Source organism: Erythrolamprus reginae, chromosome 1 (genome assembly GCF_031021105.1).
Source record: "Erythrolamprus reginae isolate rEryReg1 chromosome 1, rEryReg1.hap1, whole genome shotgun sequence".
In the NCBI taxonomy this organism is placed as follows: domain Eukaryota; kingdom Metazoa; phylum Chordata; class Lepidosauria; order Squamata; family Dipsadidae; genus Erythrolamprus; species Erythrolamprus reginae.
Window position 1 is genome coordinate 214,557,668 of NC_091950.1, and position 25,127 is coordinate 214,582,794.

The 25,127-nt window shown below is 37.9% G+C and overlaps 1 protein-coding gene across 1 annotated transcript in view; it reads left to right on the forward strand.

Moving 5' to 3' along the window:
* Positions 1 to 25,127, forward strand: part of MAP2 (microtubule associated protein 2) — a 136,016-nt gene that overhangs the window by 98,938 nt on the left and 11,951 nt on the right. Inside the window, exons 9-11 of the mRNA XM_070758313.1 lie at positions 4,535 to 4,596; positions 9,735 to 9,885; positions 11,376 to 11,719. Coding sequence (XP_070614414.1) covers positions 4,535 to 4,596; positions 9,735 to 9,885; positions 11,376 to 11,719 — 557 coding nt within the window. The remainder of the gene's footprint in view (positions 1 to 4,534; positions 4,597 to 9,734; positions 9,886 to 11,375; positions 11,720 to 25,127) is intronic.

Below are 25,127 nucleotides of genomic sequence, written 5' to 3' on the forward strand. Positions count from 1 at the left end.
GGAACAATTCTATAATATCCCAACACCCATCATCCATTTCCTTTTAATTTATCAACACTTTCCTTTTTATATATGTATTTTCTCCATCCCCATTTCCTTAGTTTCTTTTCTTTTTTCTTTTACTTTCATATCAATATCTACTCTTTCCCCCAACTCTTTTTCTCTTTCTTAAATAAGTTATTTGGTCATTATTAATCTCCATATAGTCATCAACTCATTCATTTTTTATATCTTTTTCTATTTTATTATTATAGTTATCAGTATAGTCATAATTATCACAGTAACAATCATAATTGTGGTAATTTTCAATATATTCATCAACCTAATCATTAATCTTTATTTCATTTCTGGGATTCTTTTCCTCTCCATCATTGTGTATTTATTTCAGTGTTTTCATTAATCATCTTTTCCTCTACTGTTTCTTTCTCTACTTTTTGTCCCTCTTGTAATTCATTCTTAACCTCTTCCTTTACTTTGATTCCCCCGCTTCTTCTCCAGTCATCAAGCAGATCTTTAAAAAAGCCAACCAGTTGCATATAATTAATTTCCTCCATGTCTACGAGATCACAATTCCCCCAGTAAAAAAAGTTCAACAAACTTCAGTTATAATAAAAAGTCTGTCTCCACCAAGTTCAAAACCCTTCTATGTATGCCTATCAGTCCTTAAAAGTCATCTACCTCCATTTCTCAAGCTCACAAATCATCTATTTTAAAAACTGTCCAGCTGCTAAACACAAGCATATTTTACAATCTTCCTGATTGTCCGCCCAACAGATGGCATTCTGCATTCAATCTTCCAATTCTGTCTTTTCTGTTTTTTGATTCAATTCTACTTTCCAAAATATTCTCTTCAAATCACTCACCAGCTTCTGTTTTCTTCATACTCTCCTGCATTTAACTTTAGAATCCTTTTCCCAGTTGACTCCAATCTTTCTAATTTAATTCTGCTGTTTGTGGCTGCTGCACCCAAGACAACACTTAATGTCATCTTCCATTTGCTGCAGGCAAAGAGGGCAAAGCTGGATCCCTGGGGGGTTTACCACCAACCCCCAGCTTACCAGCAGGTACTTCTCTTTCCCCCCACCCCTACAGGGTGGTTCTGACAAACCGGGTCTCTTGTGGACAAACTGGGTCTCCTGGGGATATTGGGGTTCCCCAGTGGAGTGAAGGGAACTCCATAGTGCTGTAACATTGGCCATGCCCCTTCACCACATTATCTATAATTTTCATGATACTAATTGTCTACTGAGAAGCACTATCAGCTGCAGAACATTCCTTTCTTTATTTTTTATGCCTGTCATAGAGAATTATTTGTGGTTCTCATTAGCTACTTACAGTATCTTTGAGGCAGTTTTTGACAAAAGCCAAACCATATCCTCTATGCTAATATTCCAAATTAAACTCAGGATGTACATTGAAACAAAATTGAGGCATCTAATTATCTTTCTGCATACATTTTCCCTCAGTGTAAAAATTAAGGGGTTTTTTGTTTCTTTGTTTTACTTCCTGGGAGATGCAGGCAATTTTTTTGGAATTACAGTTTCAAGAATATTGCCCAGATAGCAAATCCATTTAAAGTTACATCATTGTTGATCATCTTAATGTCTGTGCACTTTTTCAAAATGCTAGAGAGATAGAACAAATTTACTTTTAAATAAGAAAGTAGAGGAAAATCATAACTTTATTTTCTTGTATATCTTTCTTTAAAAAATTTTGTTTCTTGTAATAATATAACTGATCTCAGGAAAATGGTTCAGATCCTGGCATGTTCTGACTAAAGTTGAGTTAGCCCAGTGATGGCGAACCTTTTAGACACCAAGTGCCCAAACTGCGTGTGCACGCATGCCCAAACTGAAAGGTGCATGCACGCATGTGAATGCACATAAGCATAAGTGTGTGCAAATATGCCTGTGTATATGTGCAGCAGAGACTGAAAAACCAGTTGGCCGGTGGGAGGTGGGGCATCCCAACACTGGAAGTATGGCAAGAGGTAAGATCTTTCTTTCATGAGCTTCTGTTTCACCATTTGCAGCAAAACAGAAGGTCACGAAAATATGCCATGGAGATCTGGCCTGGGAGGATGGTGTGCATAACAGCAGAGAGGGCTCTGTGTGCCACTTCTGATACTCGTGCCATAGGTTCGCCATCACAGAGTTAGCCATAGTTCCAACACAATAGAAAGATCTCTTCTTCTAGTTTTTGCTCACAAAGGAAAGCATAAAGCACAAAGTGTAAAAACTGTAAGGAGACCCGGAGTGGAGATTCAGGGAAACTAGAAGAATCTGCTACTGATCAATAGCTTTTTTTTTCTTTCATGGAAGATTGACGTTTGTGAATTAGGTCAAACTCAAGTATACTATTAAAGCGAGGCTTGATATGGTATTTATTTTCAAACAGCCAAGTTTCAAATTATGTATCTTCAAATTTACTTTGAAGATTGAACTGATTTGCAAATCCGAAGCCTTTCAAAATATTTTCAGTTTTATATTAAATGTGTCCCATATTTGCCAGTTCTATTAATTACATATTCAAAAGCTCCCTAAGGAGGTTTTATTTATGTAGCTGCAATTTCAGGCATTATAAGTTGGAGATCTTTCCCATTGAATCAATGGATTGTCTTTCTAGCAGAGTAAATTCGATATATGAAACTATATATAGCGTCATATATGAAGCATAATGGTAAAATTCAGATTTTTGAATAAGGCTACTTCATGCAAATAGACATAGAGTATTTGTTTCTTTTTATCTTTTTTATATACACAAAAAGGGCATACTTTGAAGAAACCACATTGACATTAATAAACCATTGTAATTCAGTAATATAAATGCTATCATCTGAACCTAATCTAAATTTGTACTGCAGTTTTTGGTTGGTTGAAAAAGTAAGGCTGTGTTTCCTTTGTGACATCACAACATCCATATCATAGGACAAACAGAAGTAGCAGCTTAGGCTTTCAACTGGGACAAACATGTATTAGGTTTGTCTTCCTCATCTTAAATTTCATGGTGTTTGTCCCAGAATTAAACATGTTTCTTGCATGATTAAACTGTTAATCGAACTCCAAGGGACAGGGTGAAGTCATGATCCAGGTTTATTGTTCAGATGGAAGAATTATTATGCTTTCAGGTAAGTCATCAGCAAAGACATTTTCCCATTGTTTAATAGCTGTGGGTCACTGATACATAATTCAATCAGATGTATCTATTACGTGGAAGGGTACGTAGGTGGATAAATGAGTAAATGAGTAGTAGATGAGTAGTAAAATTGAGAAAATATTATGCAAACACCTTGTAATAAATATATCCTGCAAATCCTGACAACTACAATACTTTATTTTATTTTTATATATTTACCAATGTTTTTAAAATTTTACTTAAGGGTTTAATTTGATAATAATGTAGCCAAATTGATAATGGATACTTCCTTGCAAACCATGGAATGTTTGGCCATCCTGGACCTTGGAAATAATTCCATGTGTAAAGAGCTCCATCAGATCTGTAAGAAACGTATGTTGCAAACCATGCTATCTGCTGCAGTTTTGTTCTTTGAATTAGACTGCAAGCAATGGACTGGTGATCATTAATACAATAGGATATGTTAAGATAGGCATGGGTATTCAGACGGCACATAAGATTATTAAAGGGGCGAGGAGAGGATGCATGCACGCAGCTCCTCTGTATCTTCTTTAATCTCTTCCCAACCTTCCTTTGATGATGATGAAGATCTCAGGACTATTATGTTTGACTCACCTGCACACCATGAAAAACATACCTGGAGCCAGAAAACATACCTGGAGCCAGAAATTATAGAAGCGCTTTCCATGCTCCTCCAGCTCAGATTAGGAAGTTTGGAAACTGTTCAATGAGGGACTCACATCTTGCATGTTGACTCATGCCCACATTGTCCTTTTCAACTACGGAGAAGTAGACTGAACATATATGCAGGGGTTTTCCTATATGTACAAATTCCACATCCCAAAAGAATGGAATATTGGGCTGTGTATTTATTCACTGTTTCTTTAACTACGGTTTTCTTATGTTTGTAAATTGGTTTCTGTGTAAGCCATTTAAATAACAGATAATGTAGAAGAAATAAAAGCCATCATTTCAGTGTCCTATTCTTTTATTTTAATATTCAGTCTTGCCCTCCTTTATATTATTATTCCTGGAAGATGCAGTACATACATATAGGAAGTGGTTTTAAGTCACAACAATTACCATTACTGCAATGTTTTAAAAAGTGATGGCCAATGTTTTCAGATTATTCAAATAATTATTTGAAAATCATGCTGTTAATACCACATCATTCAAACATCAAAGTTTTCTTTGCAATGCTCTATTGGTAACATTTAGAGAATAATGAGAAGTGTTATTCTTTAATTTTCTAGTTATAATTTATTTTTTAATTAGCAAAAGTTGAGCTAGTAATTAGTTCATTATAAATACTGCATGGCAATTTAAACTGAAAATGTTAAAGGTTAATGTGAAGTTATGATTTAAAAATGTTAACCCATTCCCCCTTATTTTCTAATAGCTGCTGGTGGTGAAATAAACCAGACGCCTGGGGTGTTTAAGCAAGCAAAGGAAAAACTTTCGGTGGGTGAATTTGCCTTTATATGTTTTACATGTGCATATTTTGAATATTTGGTCGGGGTTTTTTTCATAAATAACTTTAAAAACCATTTGGAAGTTTTAAACAAATAGTTTCTTTTTTACTCAGATTGAAATTAAGCATAAGTTCTTAAAATATTCTAATTGCTGTACTGTGTAAAGTTACATACTGACAGTTAGAAAGATATTAAACTTTCTATTGTATGTTCTGGTCGATCAGATGCAGTTCTGAGAACATCATGGCACTACTTTCAATCTATCAGTCTGATTCATTCTTGTAAGAGGAAATATTAGCATCTACATCTGATCTGCTTTCTGTATCTTTAAAAGCTAATAGCTGCTGCTCTGCCTGATAAAAAGGAGAGGGGCAAATCCAAAATTCACCCAATCACTGAAGCTGAGACTGAATGCTAATCAGCTAGATAAGCAAATTGATACCAGCACACTCTGGGCAGAACTCCGGAGTTACAAGGCAACTGATATATGGCTGCACAGACTCTCAGGGCATTAAGCAAAATCTAGATGGAAATATAAGAACATAAGAGCCATGCTGAATCAGGCCAAAGCCCATCGAGTCCAGCATTCTGTGTCACACAGTGGCCCATCAATTGTCCATGGGGATCTTGAGCAGAAAGAGAAGGCAAGACCCTCCCTTTCCCCTGACCCCCAACAAATGGTACTCAAGGGAAAATATATAATAAAACTATTTCTGTCATAGGCTCAAGATGCAAAGAAAACCTGTTTTCATTAGCATAAAATGGGAAATCAGCACAATGAACCATCAGCAGCAGAACAGAACAGTATCTTATCACTTATTGTTAACCATAACAAATGAAGGAATCATTTATGGTATTTATTTATTTTGTCAAGTAGTATTGGTAGTATATCCAGATATAACAATGTTTATATACATGAGATGGGTACTAATAAGAGGGAAACATTAGGACAGGGACGGTGGGCACACAGTGCACTTATGCACGCCCCTTACTGACCTCTTAAGAATCGGGAGATTCTTAAGAATTTTTGTTCTTTTTTCTTCTTTTTTCTTTATAGTATGATAAAGTTAGAAGTGTTATCTTTTCTTGCATTTTTTATTTTTTATCTTTTTGAATATGTATATGATATTTTATAGATAAAGAAATTTAATTAACGTAATTAACATAAAGAATATTTAAATTTAATAAGAATGTAATGTGCACGTGTGACATTTCTGTATTGATCTGACAATAGTTAGGGTTTTATATTTTTGTATTAGACATCTACGACAAGCGGAGCAATGGTAGCTCCTTAAATGTTTAATGTTGTTTGTCTTTGTCTTTTTTGAAAAAATAATAATAAAATATTTTTTAAAAAAAGAATCGGGAGAGGTCAACACTGGATAGTGTAAGGGTAAAGTTTTGGAGGTTAGGTGATGATACTACAGAGTCAGGTAGTGAGTTGGACTGCACTTTATCAGATGTGGTAGGTATCATTCATAGTACAGAACTTTGCTTTCCAAGAGCACAAATTCAGTTGGACTGGTGACTTATAACCGGGAGGTTCTATGAAGTGCCATATTTTCTTTTTGCTTCCTTTTCTGCAAAGAGAAAGGTGAGAGGAGCAGAATGTCTGTCTTAAAAGCAACCATACTTGTTCTAACAGGAAATGCATGATGAAAAAGGATGTTGGCCAGAGTTGAAATGCTTTCCAATTCTTTATATTTATTTCTCCAGACATATATATTGTTTTAGTCTATAGGAAAGAAATATCCCCTCTGGTTTAAATGTACCTGGTTATAGTTTTGCAGCTGGAATCATACAACTAGATGAAGCATCTAAGTCCCATCTTAGTGCAGAAATTCAAAGAAAATCATAAGATATGGCAAAACATAACCCCAAGTAGGGGGAGCCTATGAAATCCAAATCACCAGATCTTCTGTCTGAAACTACTTAGGCTATTCTCCAAACAAAGCGCAGCCTTGTCCAAATTGTGTGTGGCCCTCAGAGCCTCATGAGAAGGCTGTACATGATTTGGACAAAACTGATACAAGGCTGGGCACACTTCCTCAGCAGTGGGAGAAAGAAGATGGCAAAAAGCATCTGGGAGTGATAGGGCCAGTGGACCTCAGGGCAGCCAAAGGAACACAATGATAAGACTCCTCAAGCAGCCTGTGTCTATCATAGATAGATGATGGGGAGGGGAGGTGAAGGGAATTGAAGTTCTCCTGCACTTAAGTAAGTTGGCTGCCCAAATTTTGATCCCATGGCTGCAAGGACATCTGGGGACTGGGCATAATTAGCATTTGTCTATTGCTGTTTCAGAATAAGACAGATTGAGAAAAAAACTATAAAGGCTCCAGATGTTATAAAAATTATGTACCTCTCACACTAATTTGCATGGGATGTGCAGATATATGAATAAACATATAGCTGTCCTGGTCCCTTTTATCTAACATGCACGTGTACATTTGCCTATTTTATTTAATACCTTTTGCTCACTCACTGAAAGTATTTTTTCCTTTTTATTCAGAGGCATCAGTTTTCCAGGATTCGATAGTGAAAGACTAGTAATTCGCATATGTAAATAAATAAAAAAAATCTTACACTTCTGTTCACTTCCTATCACTACTTAAAGTGATAATTTCAAGTAGCAAGCTTGCCCCTGACTACCTTGTCTGCTCTGAGCACATGTATCTTAAAGGTCAAAGGTTTCTGAGAGGGAATTGATAATATTTTTATTTTAAAAAAGACAAATAGTGCCTTCTGTATTTGGTTTTGCAATAGGAAAAGTACCAGCATAAATGTTAGTGATCTCATAAGGTTTCCATAATTGGCTTTATTAAAATTAGTTAGGTGTGAAGGCTTCGTAAGGCAAGGATTATATTCTCTCCAACTTTAACAAGACATAGCAGTTTGTCTGTGACTGCTGCAGTTAATAATATCTAATGCATAATATTTTAATAGCAGCTTCAAAGCAATAGTGTCCACTAAGATCCTAAATATGAATGTAAAATGCTTATTGATTTATTTTTATGAAATCTTTAAAAACCCTGTATCTTACAATAACATTATAAAAATTTTGAATATAGGCTGTATTTACCTGGAATTAAGTCAGTGCAAGTGACTTGGATATCAATACACTTTGGTGAATACTATAACTGAAATTCCAGTCTTAAAACCTGGAAAGATGATAACACTAAAAGTAGAAAAATAGAATGTCAGCATGGGCCAGTGGCAGTGGCTCCAGAAAAAAAAGACCATTATATCATTATTATTCTTATGATTTGAACAATGAAATCACTTTATTAATGTATACTTACTTTAATGTTAGAACAATAATAAAATACAATAATTATTTTCAAGGTTCTGATTCGAAATCTGTTTTCCATATTCCATACATTTTCTGTTTGTCTCATTGTTCATCTTCCCATTACATTCTTCTTTTTGTTTTCCTATAATTAGACTTCTTCTTTGTCAAAGATTCCTGCCTCAAAGGTTAGAGCAAAGTCATTGCTTCCTCCAAGACCCAACTCTGCTTGTTCACTAATCACCACTAAAAAAGTTGTTTTGCGCAGTAAAGACAATTATATTGCATGGCCCTCTTCAACGGGCCCAAGGGACTATTCAAAAACAGCTCAGGTAAGGTAGTTGAGGTAGAACAAGAATAAATTCCCACATCTTTAATTTTTCCCTTCACTACCCGAATATGGATATCTCACCCTGATATCCTTTTTCCCAAGTGAAAATGAAATTCAGTATATATAAGCTAGAACTATAATCATATTAATTCATGATATCAACAGCTCCAATGGGTCACTTCTCTTGGTTAGCCTATAAAGACTATAAAAGAATCTAATCAGTCCTCATCACAGATCACAAATGATGAGAAAATTCAGTGGTGATGATAGTATTCCCATAACTTTTTTTGAAAAGCAATACGAGAAAAAGGGTAAACAGGAAGAAATGCAAAGGCTGATTTACAGATTCTGGCAGGCAAAGCAAATTTCAGAATCCAGTGCCAGGGGGAGAGCCTTGTGAGGAAGGCACATAACTGAGATAGAGCTGAGTTGTGATTTCACAGGATGCCGGAATCCGGGATTTGTCTCCTTGATAATGGCGATTATTAAAACTTAATAAAAATAAATTTGTTCAAAAAGCTTAATCCTGTTTAATATCTACAAATTTCATAAGATGCAGATACAGGTAGTTGTCATTTAATGAACATTCATTCAGCAAACCATTCAAAATCATGATAGTGCTGAGTAAAGGGATATACAATCCTTGTCTGAACTTCTAACCATTGTAGTACCCTGTGGTCATGTGATCAAAATTCAGGTGCTTGGCAGCTTTCCCACCCTTGGGATCACTGCAACTGCCTTCTCCCCCAACATGACCTCATGGGAGACCTCAGCTGCCTAGGCCCATTGGGATGCTCACTGGAAGGAGTGGGAGGAAAGGCAGAGGCCTGCACACTCCTGAGCCTAGCTAGTTAAAGCTTCTGGAGGAGGTAGAGGGTCTGCATGATGCTTAGCCTTGCCAGCCCAATCCTTCTGACCTGCATTAGATTTCCAATGCTGGCAGGTCATTTAATGGCCTGGGCGGTTGCTTAATGGCCACAATGGAAGAGCAAGGCAGCCACATGGGTGTCACAATCATGACAAATTACGACCAACATTCTGGGCTCAATTGTGATCATAAGTCAAGGATCACTTGCAGTAGGCTTAGGCCATTTGCTGCAATAGAAGAGCCCTTGTCTAAGAACTCTGGCTTTTCCAAGTAATTTTTGTATGTCGAGAAGTCACTCTGCCAGTTTCCAAATACTGACTGAGTGGTGGTTCTATTTAGCTTCATAATGTCTGTCTATGGATCTATGAATATATGTTCACAGCAGAGACACAAACTTTCTTTTTTGACTTTAAATGCAAATAAAATAAGGCTATATTGATGCAGTCATCGCCAAATTAAGTCAACTTTCTGACCTCAGCCTTGAAGATTACCCTTTTTCCTCAACAGCTTCTGTACTATTGTACTTACTACTGTAGTGTCGCTTTCCCTTTAAGGGCTTGAATGCAAACGAAGTTAGGCTAGAATTGAATATACCAATACATGTTTAAAACCAAAATCCTTCCTATTTTTTTGCATTAGGATGGAATTACCAAGAGTCCTGAAAAGCGCTCCTCTTTACCAAGACCTTCTTCCATTTTACCCGCCCGAAGAGGTATTTCAGCAGACAGAGAACGAGATGAAAATTCTTTCTCCTTGAACAGCACCACCTCATCCGTACGACGAACTACAAGTATGTCTCTTGCCCTATAATTCAGAGTTAAAGTTGGAGGCGCAAGCTCAGGGTTCTCTAATCTATTTTGACTTAGTGGACATTTTTGAAATTTTGAAAGCATCTTATTCATAATCTTACAACAATTATGCTACAACGAGCCCAGACAGTCTCAAAAATCCCCATTTACTATATCTGAAGGCAAGCTAGTATAGTTCTTGAATACTATTCCCTGAAACCTAATAAGATGCAATATTTTCTTTTGGTTTAGACACCTAGAGTCTATGTAGGACCCAGAAATGTTTCTGGAAATTTTAAAAAATTGCATTAAAATGACACTATTTTTTGCAATATGCTAAACTCCCATTTAATTTTTTAAACCATGTTTCTCCAAAACTAAGACCTTCCTTATATTTTTTTGAACCCAGAAATAAGCCCTTGGCCTTACTGCCATATATCAAACGCCTGATTTGGCTTATTATTAAGGGATGTCTTATTTGGGGGGAAACAGGGAAGAATCCAATGAGATGAGATGAGTCAAGATGAAACACAGAGTCTGTCTGGTTTCAAAAGAAATTTTTCTGGGTGCGTTGGTGGCTACACTGCCATGTTGAAGAAATAGATTTTAGACCAGAGATAATATCTAAATTAGAGAGCAACCAATTTCTGTTCAGCTGTGTTTCTATTGCAAGAGGAATGTATATTACCAGATAAGATCAGATAAAAAAATCTAGGTATATTGCAAAATATGGGTTCTGTGTAATTGGATGCTTTTTAAACAGCTGGGAAAATTCTGTGGTTAGGAAAAGAGAAAAGTTTAGCAGAAAAAATATAATCCCTGGATACCTCCTAAATTTCTATTCGTATAATTTATATCAGTTCCTTGAAATATTTGATAGCAGAATTTTAAAATATATGGAAAAGAATGCTTTGAATTTTGTAATATATAGTGTTTTTTATTTAGGGGGAAAAATCCCTACTTATAAAGAGATTCTAAAGTTTAAACATAATCTTAATTTAGAGTTATGGGCAAGGCTTTTGAATCTGGGTTGCATAAATCCAGATATCTACTAATCATGAACGCATTTTTTTCCTATCAACAAATGACAGCTAGGTATTTGCAACTCAGAACTGGTAATCATAGGGAGAGATGAAGCTAGAAGTAGGGAGCACATGGATATATTATCAGAGATAGAAATTTGCATTAAGCTTAACTTTTCCTTTTCATTTATTTCTCGTTGGGGATAATTAAGATATAAAAGATATAGTTGCAAATATCCAATATTATTGATTTTTAACTTGCTTTAAATCCCAGCAGGTTTCTACTTTATGATAATATTGTCAATCAGTGAAATATTGTTCAATTTTAATTCTCACTCTTATCTTCAGAAAGTTTTAGCAAAGACTGAATATTTTTGTGATCAGGTTCTTTTATGAACAATTAGATGCCAGTTCTCTCTATAAAATGACATTAATATCATAGAACAAACATAATTTTGTTATCAATACAGGATCAGAGCCTATTCGAAGCCGAACAGGAAAAAGTGGTACATCAACTCCAACTACTCCAGGATCAACTGCCATCACTCCTGGAACTCCACCTAGTTATTCGTCTCGTACCCCAGGAACACCTGGGACCCCTAGTTATTCCAGAACCCCACATACACCGGGTACTCCCACATCTGCGATTCTGATACCCACTGAGAAAAAAGTTGCTATCATACGCACACCTCCGAAATCTCCAGCAACCCCTAAGCAACTTCGTCTGATCAATCAACCTCTACCAGATCTTAAGAATGTCAGGTCTAAAGTTGGGTCAACAGACAACATCAAGTATCAGCCTAAAGGGGGTCAGGTAAGGCTTTCATTTAAGTACATTTCAAAACAGGATTAGGGTAGAGAGAACTGAGGAGAATAGGCAGTATTAACTTATAGCAACCAAAGGCATTATTCATTAATTGCTGTACGCTTCTAATTCTATTCTGGTAATAATTGGCACCTAATTACTCACACTTCTTGTTCCATTCATTTAGCATTTTCCCTAATAGTATATTTGAATATATAGGGTATTAATATCCATTATTAGGGACAAAAAAGCCAATTACTTCTGATAAAGTAGAAAAAAAAATCTGCAGAATGGAAACTTCAGCCTCTAGAAGTTTATCAGTGAGGTTTAACACTGATAAACTTCTAGAGGCTGAAGTTAACCACTTAAATGTTTTTGTTTTGTAATCTGACTTTATGATGATAGCTTTGTGAAATACATTGGTATAATTTGCTTAAGATGCAAATTGCATTTTATTTCTTGTGGAATTTTAATTTGTTTTATTTTGTGGAATTGCTTTTAAATGAGGGCTACCAGATTGGAGCTGCAAATATCTGGACATTCCCTAAATGGTAAAAATGGCAGAATGTGTATGCACTACGATCTCACCATTATTTATATTGAATGATCAAGTTCATCAAAAATAATTCCATATTATAATGCCTGTTCTATTTAGCCACTCAGAAAAATGTCATGCAGCTTCGTATTGCTAGGTTAATATCTTCTACCTGCCTGTTTGGGATACTTTGATGCAAAAATCCCTTGATTTACAAATACAAACATCATTTGCTCTCGTCTCAAATCTGTTCTTGAACATTGAGATGAGAAATGAATGTTCTCCACTAATAGTGGGGAGTGGGTGACATTGATATATATTTTAACATGTAGTAAATTTCTCTATGAACAACACCACAAACTGTAACCAAGCTTCATGCAATTTGATTTTTCTATATGGCAAAACTAAGCTTGTCATTGTTACTCTTTTTTCTCTGTCCAGTTATGTATTGGACCCTTAACATGTCTCTCTTTTTTTTTACCCTTTCCCTTTTAGTGTTTACTGTATATTTCACAATACAATGTAATATATATTTAAATCAAGTTCGTTCAAGGTGTCATTTTTTTCAAACTGATTTTGATATTCAAAAATTAAAATCAGTATATTTGTATGTTTGCAAGTTTAATAGAACAGAAAGTCAACTAATCTCTCCCTTCATGCCTTCAAGCTGACATATAGCTAAGTATAATAGTTTCTTACCTAACTTTCTACTGATTGGCAAATATCTTTCCCTCCTATCCACAAAAGTAGAATAAAATAGCATGCTATAGCAGATGATCCACAATGTTTTGGTAAAAAATGCAGGCTGCAAATCCTTGCTTAGATGATAAAGCACAAATCTGGATAGAAAAGTCCTCATTGGGTACCATAAGGCAGTTACAGTGGCATCTGGTCTTAAACATTTCTCTGAATGACTGTGGCCATAGCAACATGTTACTAAGGTGAGTGGGAGAGGGAGAAAGAAAATCAATTTTGAGCAATATTTAGACAAACATGAGGATATTGGAGCCTCTTTGAAGCTGCTCTTTTTTCTTGCGCACTATGGAATAATAAAACTGAACACAGAAATAAAGGACAGGATTGTATGATAATTGTAGCTTATACAAATAAAGTACCCCCTTGAGTTGTTAAACTAGCATTGTGGCAAATGTTAACAGTTAAAAAAAATACTATAACCACATTAGAAGAGCTATAGAAGAAGGCATATACAGTATATCCCATTACAGACGAGAAAGCTACAGACTGCGTGTAAGGTAATATACTCCAGTTGACTCCAAGACCTAATACTCACAAAAAGAGAAGAAATGATGGAAGGAGTCAAAACTGATGGGGCACTGGGTGAGAGCGACCACACCATTATTAAATTCAACATAATGCTAACACAAACAACAGGACCCAACAACACTAAAGTCACAGAGTTTCTTCCAACACATAAACAGTTAAAAAACCCCAAAGAAACAGTTGGTCCACTAAAAGGAGAAGATGGCAAAGAAATAACAGACAATACGGACAAAGCAGAACTACTCAGCACATTTTTTGCATCTGTCTTCACTCAAAAATAAGTAGTAAACCAACAAACCAATAACACAGCTGCAGGATATAGAATTGGAACTCAACTCCACATCAGCAAAAAGACAGTAAGAGATCACATGTCAGAACTCAACATGTACCAATCTCCAGGACCAGGTGACTACATCCCGGAGTCCTAAAGGAACTAGCAGAGGTCATCACCAAATTACTTTATCACATCTTCCATGTACTTGGGGCGGCTCACAACAAACAAAAGGATATAACATAAAACATTTCTAAGCTAATTAATAGAATAATTACTTAAAAAATTATCTTAAAACTAGCCATATTAAAAAATGAGCAATCACATCCATACTATCACATTCAATACATTTATTAGGTAGAGACTGGGGTCTACTGACCCCAAGCCTGCTGACATAGGTGAGTTTTCAAGTTCTTACAAAAGACAAGGAGGGTGGGTGCAGTGCGAATCTTTGGGGTAGTTGATTCCAGAGGGCTGGGGCCCCCACAGAGAAGGCTCTAATCCTAGGACCTGTCAAACGACATTGTTTAGTTGGCGGGACCTGGAGAAGGCCAACTCTGTAGGACCTGACCGGGCGCTGGGATTCGTGCGGCAGAAGGCGATCTCACAGGCAATCTGATCCTATGCCATGTAGGGCTTTATAGGTCACAACCAACACTTTGAATTGGGTCCAGAAAATAATTGGCATCCAATGCAGTCCACGGAGTGCTGAAGAGACATGGACATATCTTGGTAGGCCCATGATAGCTTGTGCGGCTGCATTTTGCACAATTTGAAGTTTCCGAACACTTTTCAAAGGTAGTCCCATGTGGAGAGTATTGCAGTAGTCGAACCTCAAGGTGATAACGGTGTGAGCGACCGTGAGCAAATACTCCCTGTGCAAATAGGGCCGCAACTGGTGCACCAGGCGAACCTGGGCAAACGCCCCCCTTGCCACAGCCAAAATATGGTGTTCTAAAGTCAGCTGTGGATCAAGGAAGACACCCAAGTTGCGGAACCTCTCTGAGGGTCCTCCCCCCAAGGGGACGGACGGACAGATGGATGTGTCCTTGGAAGGGAGTGCCCACAGTCACTCTGTCTTTTCTTTATTGAGCCTGAGCTTGTTGGCACCCATCCAGACACTGACAGCCTCCAGACACCGGCACATCACTTCCACTACTCATTGAGAGGACACAGGGTGGAAATGTACAGCTGAGTATCATCAGCATACTGGTGGTAACTCACCCCATGCCCAAGGATGATCTCACCCAGCGGTTTCATGTAGATATTAAACAGCAGGGGGGGAGAGGACCGACCCCTGAGGAACTCCACAAGGGAGAGACCTAGGAGCTGACCTTTGACACCCCCCCCCCCCACTAACACCAACTGTGACTGACTGGAAAGGTAGGAGGAGAACCATCATAAAATGGTGCCTCCCACTCCCAATCCCTCTAGTCGGCGCAGAAGGATACCATGATCGATGGTATCGAAAGCAGTTGAGAGGTCAAGGAGCACCAGGACAGAGGATAAACCCATATCCCGGGCCCGCCAGAGTTCATCCATCAGCATGACCAAAGCAGTTTCCATGCTGTAGCCAGGTCTGAATCCTGACTGTCAAGGGCCTAGATAATCGGCTTCTTCCAAGGACTGTTGGAGCTGGAGTGACACCATCTTCTCAACAACCTTCTCCATTAACTTTATTTGCTCTTGGACTAGTGTGATGTAGGGTCTCCTGCACCAGCAAGGTTGGACTAGATGAACAGCAAGGTCCCTTCAAATAAATACATACGTACATACATACATACATACATACATACATACATACATACATACATACAAAGGCAAAAAGACCGACCCAGGTAACTACAGACCAATCAGTCTGACCTCTATACCTGGAAAAATACTGGAGAAAATAATCAAAAAACAACTTACCCACTTCCTAGAAACAAACAAGATCATATCCAATAGCCAGCACGGATTCATCAGAAACAAATCATGCCAAACCAATCTCATATCATTTTTCAACACCATAACCAAGTCAGTTGACCAACGCAACTCAGTGGACCTCATATACTTGGACTTCAGTAAGGCTTTCGATAAAGTCGACCACAATCTCCTAATCCACAAACTAGAAAAAAATGGAGTAGATTACTACACATGTAGATGGATAAACAGTTGGCTGACCAACCGCACCCAACGAGTTGTCCTCAACGGCACCAAATCCACATGGAAAAAAGTAGACAGTGGAGTACCACAGGGCTCTGTCCTGGGTCCTGTACTCTTTAACATCTTCATCAACGACCTGGACGAGGGAATAAAAGGGGAACTAATAAAATTTGCAGATGACACCAAGCTGGCGGGGGTAGCCAACACCCTTGAGGACAGGCTCAGAGTACAAGAAGACCTAGACAGACTATCACAGTGGGCCCATACCAACAAAATGAGGTACAACACCGACAAATGCAGAGTCCTCCACCTCGGCAAAAAGAACCCTAGACATACATACAGCCTGGGAGAAACCCCACTCAGCAGTAGTGACTGCGAAAGAGATCTTGGAGTCTTGGTGGACAATCAACTAAACATGAGTCAGCAATGTGCAGCAGCAGCCAAAAAAGCCAACTCAATCCTAAGCTGCATCAACAGAGGAATACGCTCCAAGACCAGGGAAGTACTAATACCACTCTACTATGCCCTGGTCAGACCCCACCTGGAGTACTGCATCCAATTCTGGTCACCTCACTACAAAAAAGACATCGAAACTCTGGAGAAGGTGCAAAAAAGAGCAACCAAAATGATTAGGGGACTCGAAACCAAGACTTACAAAGAGAGATTGAGAGAACTGGGCATGGACAGCCTAGAAAAAAGAAGGTCTAGAGGGGACATGATAGCAGTTTACAGATACTTGAGGGGTTGCCACGGTGAGGAGGGGGTCTCTTTATTCCCCAGGGCACCAGAGGGCCAGACGAGGAACAATGGTTGGAAGCTGACCAAGGAGAGATTCAACCTGGAAATAAGGAAGAACTTCCTGACGGTCAGAGCGATCAACCAATGGAACTGCCTGCCAGGGGAGGTGGTGAACTCCCCAACTCTGGACACCTTCAAGAGGAGATTGGACTTCCATTTGGCTGGGGTGCTGTAGGGTTTCCTGCTCAGGCAGAGGGTTGGACTCGATGACCTAACGGTCCCTTTCAACTCTATAAATAAATAGATAGATAGATAGATAGATAGATAGATAGATAGATAGATAGATAGATAGATAGATAGATAGATAGACAGACAGACAGACAGACAGACAGACAGACAGACAGACAGACAGACAGACAGACAGACAGACAGACATACATACATACATACATACATACATACATACATACGATCTTTGTGTGCAGAAGAGATTGGACACCCATGTATTAGTTTGGAGATAGATAATAACATACCAAGACAACCAACCTGCAACCTGTCGTGAACTTTGTGGGATAGTGATTATTTTGGCCATCTCCTTCACTCTGCACTTGTGTCCAGTCTGGCAGCCATGTAAGTGTATAAGAAGGGATTTTATTTCTTTTTTCAAATTCTCACCAGGTACCTGGGTTGAGCCATGAGATGGTGTCATGTATGAATGGATGGAAGGGAGTAGATAGACTGGCTGACAAGGTTTTGGTTGCAAAGTGCTTTGCAGAAGCATCCCAGATCAGTCAGGTAGTTTAAAGGAGCATGCAATTGAGTGTACGATGGCTGTTTTGACCTGGGGAAGAAGGGAGACAGATAGAGTGATGGATGATATGAAGGAAGTAAAGTCAAGCAGTGACATGATAGTGTGATGGGCGTGGGAAGATGTCCGGCAGGAGATAAGGGTGGGCCATTCTTGTGGAAGGAGTCTTCATGCTTGGTACTGATGCTTTATTCCAGTCATTTGAAGCCCTACCCAGAGTCCTGGTCTTTGGAGCTTGGGAAAAAGTACTTCCAGGCAATAAGGATTATGTTTCAAGAAATTAAGAACTATCTAAGATGCTGTGGTGATCAGTGTTAGATATCTTGCCTGTGACTTTCCTGGCTATTGAAATGAACTGTTTTCCTATGAACTGATTCCACGATCAATTTGTGGAAATCAAGAGCATGCAGCTGGAGTTTCATAATATGAGCAGAAATAACTATGACAAAAATAAGAAGCACAGAAGGGAGGGAAATCCAATATAAACTGAAATGACAACTGTCTAAAGAGAGTAGAGATGCTATTTTAGAGTGTCATTGGGAGATAAACTTGTTCCTTTTGCCAGGGGCATACACTAACCTAGGAATGCACTAATCCAGGCACCCTGTCTCTCCTTAGTTTGGAAATAGAGTAATATTGTCACAGCCCCAACAACTGGATGTGCTTACATAAAACAGTAAGACGTTGTTTGTTAATCAATCAAAATATAATATAGTTCTCATCAGTAGATAGTTAATAAGTCTGTTTAACCAATTTCTTGCTCTCAGCCTATGCACACATATTGGTCTGCTTCTGTTAGTATTTTTATACAACATAAGTATCTGACGACAAAAAATGGAATTTTTGAAAAAGCTTGAATGACTCACATGTCAACAGGAGACCTTATAATCGTGATCACCTACAATAAAAACAATGAAGTAAGATGAGGCTTCCCCAATTGTTAACTGAAACAAAAACACTTTTTTTTTCTGAAAGAAACCATTCTGACACACACACACACACAAATAAAAATGGTTAGAAGATGCAAAATGGCATAGGAGAGAGGATCGATAAGCCACCAGTTTCTCAAAAGAGAAAGATATATTTTGCTCACACCCAATTCTACTGTGAATCAGTTTATAAAGTCTCACTCTTACTGAATGGAATCACCAAAAGTTGCAGATAAAGAACTTCATTCTTAAACAGTTTAAGCACAAAAACTCCAGTCCTGTTCAGGGGAACAGTTCTAGCTTTTCTGCTTTGCTAATATTGCAATTTTTTATAATGTATGATTTAAGACAAAGAAAAACAAAATGAAGTATAATACAGTAATACCTCGTCTTACGAACCTAATTGGTTCCCGGGGGAGGTTCATAAGGCGAAAAGTTCGTAAGACGAAACATTGTTTCCCATAGGAAACAATGTAAAATGAATTAATGCGTCCAATGAAAAAAATAATGCAAAAAACCACCGCCGCCCGGCTGTTTCAATTGAAACAGCCGGGCGCTTCTCAGCATTCTCCCAATGCCGAACCCAGAAGTTCGGCAAAAGTTCGGGTTCGGGAGGCCGCCGAGAAGCCCCGCCGCCCGGCTGTCGCTTTTTGAAACAGCCGGGGGGCTTCCCAGCGTCCTCCTGAACCCGAACGCCAAACCCGAACTTCCGGGTTCGGCATTCAGGAGGCCGCCGAGAAGCCCCCCGGCTGTTTCAAAAGGTGACAGCTGAGCGACAGGGCTTCTCGGCGGCCACTCAAACCCGAACTTTTGCCAAACTTCCAGGTTCAGCATTCGGGAGGCTGCCTAGAAGCCCCGCTGCCCGGCTGTCACCTTTTGAAACAGCCGGGGGGCTTCTCGGCGGCCTCCTGAACGCCGAACCCAGAAGTTCGGGTTTGACGTTTGGGTTCAGGAGGACACTGGGAAGCCCCCCAGTTGTTTCAAAAAGCAACAGCCGGATGGTGGGGGCGGGTTCATAAGACGGAAAACGTTCGTAAGAAGAGGCAAAAAATTTCTGAACCCCGGGTTCGTATCTCGGGTTGTTCGTATGGTGAGGAGTTCGTATCATGAGGTACCACTATACTTAGTTAATGCTAATACCAACTTAGTTAACGCTATTCTAATAAATGTCCAACCATCTTATTTTCATAATGGCATATTTCTGTACAGAAGAATGGTACAGGAGAGGTCTGAGAGAAAACGTGCACTTCTGTTAATCTTCCTAGGCAAATGCATCCTAATATTACTTTAATATTACTCACCATTAAAAATTTTAATATTTCTCAGCATTACAAAAATTAAGTAGTTTTATATAGCAGAATTGGACCTGGTTGAATGGGAGATTACCAGAAGATATGTACTGCTGTGGTCTAGACTAGGAAGTTGAAAACACATCCCAGAAGGTATTGCAAAATAGGGACATGTCTGTATAAATCACTGAGGGCCAAACTCAACATTAAGGCAACTTTAAAAAACAACAACCAAACACGTGTTATTCTTCTTCAGGGTGTGTTGGGCAAAAAGCAGCCTCTCCTTGTCAAATGTACAGTGTGATCCTCTTTGCTGTGAATGATACGTTTCAGAAGAATCTAGTAGGCTGTCCACCAGGAATGGGAAACATGGATAGAAAGAGCCTTTGGGAACTTAACGATTGGCAAGGAAGCCCAAAGAAAGTCAGGAAAGAAGTTTGCTGTACATACACAATCCTTTTCTTCCTAGACCCCTCCCCCATTCCCTCATTGGTTGCTATTTTTTTCTTAATTTTGATTGAAGAAATTGTGTAAAATATGTTTCTGGTTTTAAATTACAAAGCTTTTAAATTATAAAACATATCCTACTACAGGAATATGTTTATGCTCTGTGGGCAGATAGGTAACTGCTAGAGAACCCTTTGAAAACCACACACTTCAGCTGAGGTATATTTCTCCTTATATATCTTCTTTAAAATATGGTTTGATTTTCAGCAAAATAACATACTTTCCATCAGGGTTTAGAAAATTGAGACGCATAGAATGACCATTGCTACCCATAACATATATCAAATTTTTAATGTGAAGGACATTGCATCACATCCATAGCAATTGAGATGATCAAATGTGGCACTGCACTTCATGTTTGTAGAAAGGACAAAATACAGTATCATGCACACAGTTCATTTCCAATGAGGCTTAAAACAAGTCCTTCATCATAGCAACACAACCGGAATCTTTAAAAATCAATATTTGGGGCCCGGGAATGGAGATTTTGTTTTGAGTTTTCTGTATTATTTATTTTAATAGAATACAAAAGACTAGTGGTTATGCAGAGAAATGAGAAAACTAGATATATATACGAATTAAAATAAATTAAATGTGCTATTTAATATCTACATGAAACCACTGGGTGAGATCATCCAAGGGCATGGGGTGAGGTATCATCAATATGTTGATGATACCCAGTTATACATCTCTACCCCATGTCCAGTCAACGAAGCAGTGGCAGTGATTGGCCGGTGCCTGGAGGCTGTTGGGGCCTGGATGGGTGTCAACAAACTCAACCTCAACCCAGACAAGATGGAGTGGCTGTGGGTTCTGCCTCCCAGGGACAATTCCATCTGTACGTCCATAACCCTGGGGGGGGAATACTGACCCCCTCAGAGAGGGTACGCAACTTGGGCGTCCTCCTCGATCCACAGCTGACATTGGAATATCATATTTTGGCTGTGGTGAGGAGGGCATTTGCCCAGGTTCGCCTTCTGCACCAGTTGTGGCCCTATTTGAACAGGGAGTCATTGCTCACAGTCACTCATGCCCTCATCACCTCAAGGTTCGATTACTGCAACGCTCCCTACATGGGGCTACCTTTGAAAAGTGTTCGGAAACTTCAGATCATGCAAAACGCGGCCGCGAGAGCCTTTGTAGGGCTTCCCAGATTCGCCCACGTTTCTACAACACTCCAACAAGAAGTGTTGGTTATGACCTTTAAAGCCCTACATGGCATTGGACCAGAGTACCTCCAGAACCGCCTGCTACCGCATGAATCCCAGCGACCGATAAGATCCCACAGAGTTGGCCTTCTCCCGATCCTGTCAACTAAACAATGTTGTCTGGCGGGCCCCAGGAGAAGAGCCTTCTCTGTGGTGGCCCCGGCCCTCTGGAATCAACTCCCTCTGGAGATTAGAACTGCCCCCACCCTCCTTGTCTTTTGTAAACTACTCAAGACCCACCTATACCACCAGGCATGGGGATTTGAGACACCTTTCCCCCAGGCTCTTTATATTTTATGTTTGGTATGTATGTGTTGTCTGCTTTTAATATGATAGGGTTTTATATATTTCTTTTTAATATTAGATTTGTTTCACTATAATATTGTTTTTATCATTGTTGTGAGCCGCCCCGAATCTTCGGAGAGGGGCATCATACAAATCTAATAAATTATTATTATTATTATTATTATTATTATTATTATTATTATTATTATTATTTCACATCTTGGTTTAGCTTTAAATCTAAACCCTATCCAGTAGAAATAGAGAGACTTTTCAAAAACATATGACTCTTAATTTCCTTAAAATGCATAGCGTAAAAGTATCTGCTTTGTTATGCTTCATTCTCAAAAGAACTAAAGTTCCTTAAATGACAGATTGTATGTTTTAGGAATGTCATCCAATGTTACAAAATAATTGCTACTCTAGGATCACACACACACCCAAAAAAATGTTTAGTCTTTTGTAATACAGTACTGTATTGAATATCAAATAATATTTTCTGATGAATTGATCTATTTTAAATGATAAAATGAAATTATTTTATATTTTTTAATGTCTAGATCCTCTCATTCTTCAAAATAGGCAATTCTACTTCGTAATTCCACATTTCAGTTAAATTGTTGATACTGACTTTCATTTTATATTATCATTTCCTTAGAATGTGGAATGGAAATGAACACAGTATCTGGAAGTCTTTAAAATGACTATTAAAATCAACTGATTTTACAATATTTGGATTGGACTGGATTATTCCATAATGCCAAATTCTCATTTGTCTATCTTTCAATGCTGGAAAAGGAGATACCTGTTTTAATGTGTCTGGACTGTAAAACTTGCCAAGATTCCAGAGGCAGTACATACCCATTCACCAATTAGGCTAAAAAAAGATAATATTCATAAAACACATCATTCTAAAATAATAAAACATATTGATATTAATATAAAACTCCAATGTGTCAAGGTTCCAGGTAGCACCCAAACTTAAATCAGAGACCAAGTAAAAGTATTCCTCAAAGCCTCCCCCAACCCCAAAATCTTCAACCTTACATTATCTACAATTGACCTCTCCCCTTTTCTAAGAGGTCTGTAAGGGGCATGCATAAGTGCACTTGTGTGCCTAATGTCCCTGTCCTATTGTCTTATTATCCTTTCTATTACTACGTTCTACTTATGTTATGTTATGTTATGTTAATATGTACTATAATACTATACTTGTTTGACAAATAAATAAATAAATAATAAAGGTCCAATTTATTGCCAGAGCCATACTGGCTCATATACTGGGAAACACGAATCTGAGTTTATCATCCAGTTGAACATTCACATCCCTTGTCCCCCACCCACAAGCTTGTCATGTTTCCCACTCAGGTTGTGCCTCCTTCCACTTCCACCCAGGTTGGATAATAGTTCATCTGGAATCTGTTATAAATTTTTGTCAATTTTTTTGTTTTAAACAATAATGCATTTTGTGTATCTTTCAGATTCTCAGTATTACCAATCAATATTTTAAGAGAGATTTGAAACTGTTTTCTTCCTTCAATTTAAGCTTTCCTGGTGCAAATACTTGATGTGATTTGTCTGTGAGATTTCTAACATATAACAAAAATTAACCTTTAATATCTTTTTTTATTTAGAGGAAATAGTAGTCTTAAATGTACCCCAAATAATTTATTTATTAGTAGAGCCCTGTTTTTTTAAGAAAAAACTCTTAATATCTTCTAGCAAGAGAGAATGTCTTAAAAGAAAAATATTCAAATATAATCTAGAATTGACCAATCTATATGTTAAATTTCAGTTACCTTTAAAAATAAAGATGAATACCACTGTGCTCTCAGCTTTGCTTTCTCCCCCATAATGGCTAGTTAAATATACCAGTGTCCTAACATTCTGCATTCCCTAGCTATCCTCCCTATCTTAATATTTTTGCAGTAGTTTGGGAAGGTTTCCTTCTTGCTACATTATTTTACCATACACTGAAATTGTAATTTATTTAGTTTGCACTTTGTCAATCTATACCTGAACAGAAATGAAGCTATGCTTCAAGAGCTTTATTTTTCCAAACTTTGCAGTTTATTATTATTATTATTATTATTATTATTATTATTATTATTATTAATTAGATTTGTATGCCGCCCCTCTCCGCATTCCTCTAATTTAAAAATGATCTCCAACTTAATATTTTGAGAAAGACTCAGAAAGACAACCATAGAGCCTTAGAATCATAGAGTTGGAAGGGCTATGTCATCAATAAAAGTCAGCTGCACATCTTTACTACCCCAATGCGTCTATGTAACACTTAGGGATTCTACTAGAACTTCTCTCTTGCATTGGTCTGCATTCTAAAATAGCAGATACGAAAAGCCAGCAAGTCAGTGGATATTGCACTGTATGTTGAGCTTCATTTTGTTGGCAATGTCGTGTTCTATAACTTTCAAAGAAAATATGAAATCAGCAAAGACAGCAGAAGGGACCCTGAAGGTAGTGAATTAACATTGAGAGTTGTGTGCCCTTGTTTCAAAGAATGAACCTTGAGGTATGTATGAATTTTTATAAACTTTATGTAAAACTACACACATATACACAACTCAGAATAATTTAGCAAGAAGGAAACAGGAGAAAAATATGAGCCTTCTTTATATTTTTAAACCTTTCTTTTTGTTTAAAACCAAGATCCAGTAATTGTGTAGGGTTAATTTAATTTTAATTATATTTTCTATATGATAATAATTACAATATGCACAAGGGCATTTATATTCTTATATCTGGCCATTTCAACTTTATCACACATCCTGATGGGTATGCTTTTTGCCACTTATAAAACTGATAAAATCATGCCATTCCTAGTAGAGTATTGATTTCCCACCTGCATTTTTATAAGAATTTTTAATAAATACCAATTTTATATTTCTTGTGTGAAGGCCCAATGCTTGTTTAGAAGATAACCACTAACAGTTTGCCAAATTGTACTTTCGATGTATAGTGGCATCTTTTATATCAAAATAAAATGCATGTAGTATAGTGTAGATTTGTTTGTTATTGTTGCTTTTTAATGGAGGAGGGGGAGGGGGAGGAGAATGTGGAGGAAGAAGAAGAAGAGGAGGAAGAAGAAGAAGGCGGAGGAGGCTTGCAATTTTTTAACTAACTGCAAGCTTACATTGCAAGCCCCGAGTCTTCGGAGAGGGGCGGCATACAAATCTAAGTAATAAATAAATAAATAAGCATTTGGGTAAATAAAGACTGATAAATACTCACAGACAGACCTTTTGATAAAGAAATGTAGTAAATGTGGTGCAAAGCCCATAGGAAATTTCATTTCATGGCACAGGGAAGGGCTGAAATTTTTTTACTACTACACTGTGGCCATGGTTTATTTTGTGGGTGTGGCTTGCTGGCCATGTGACCAGGTGGGAGTGGCTTGACAATC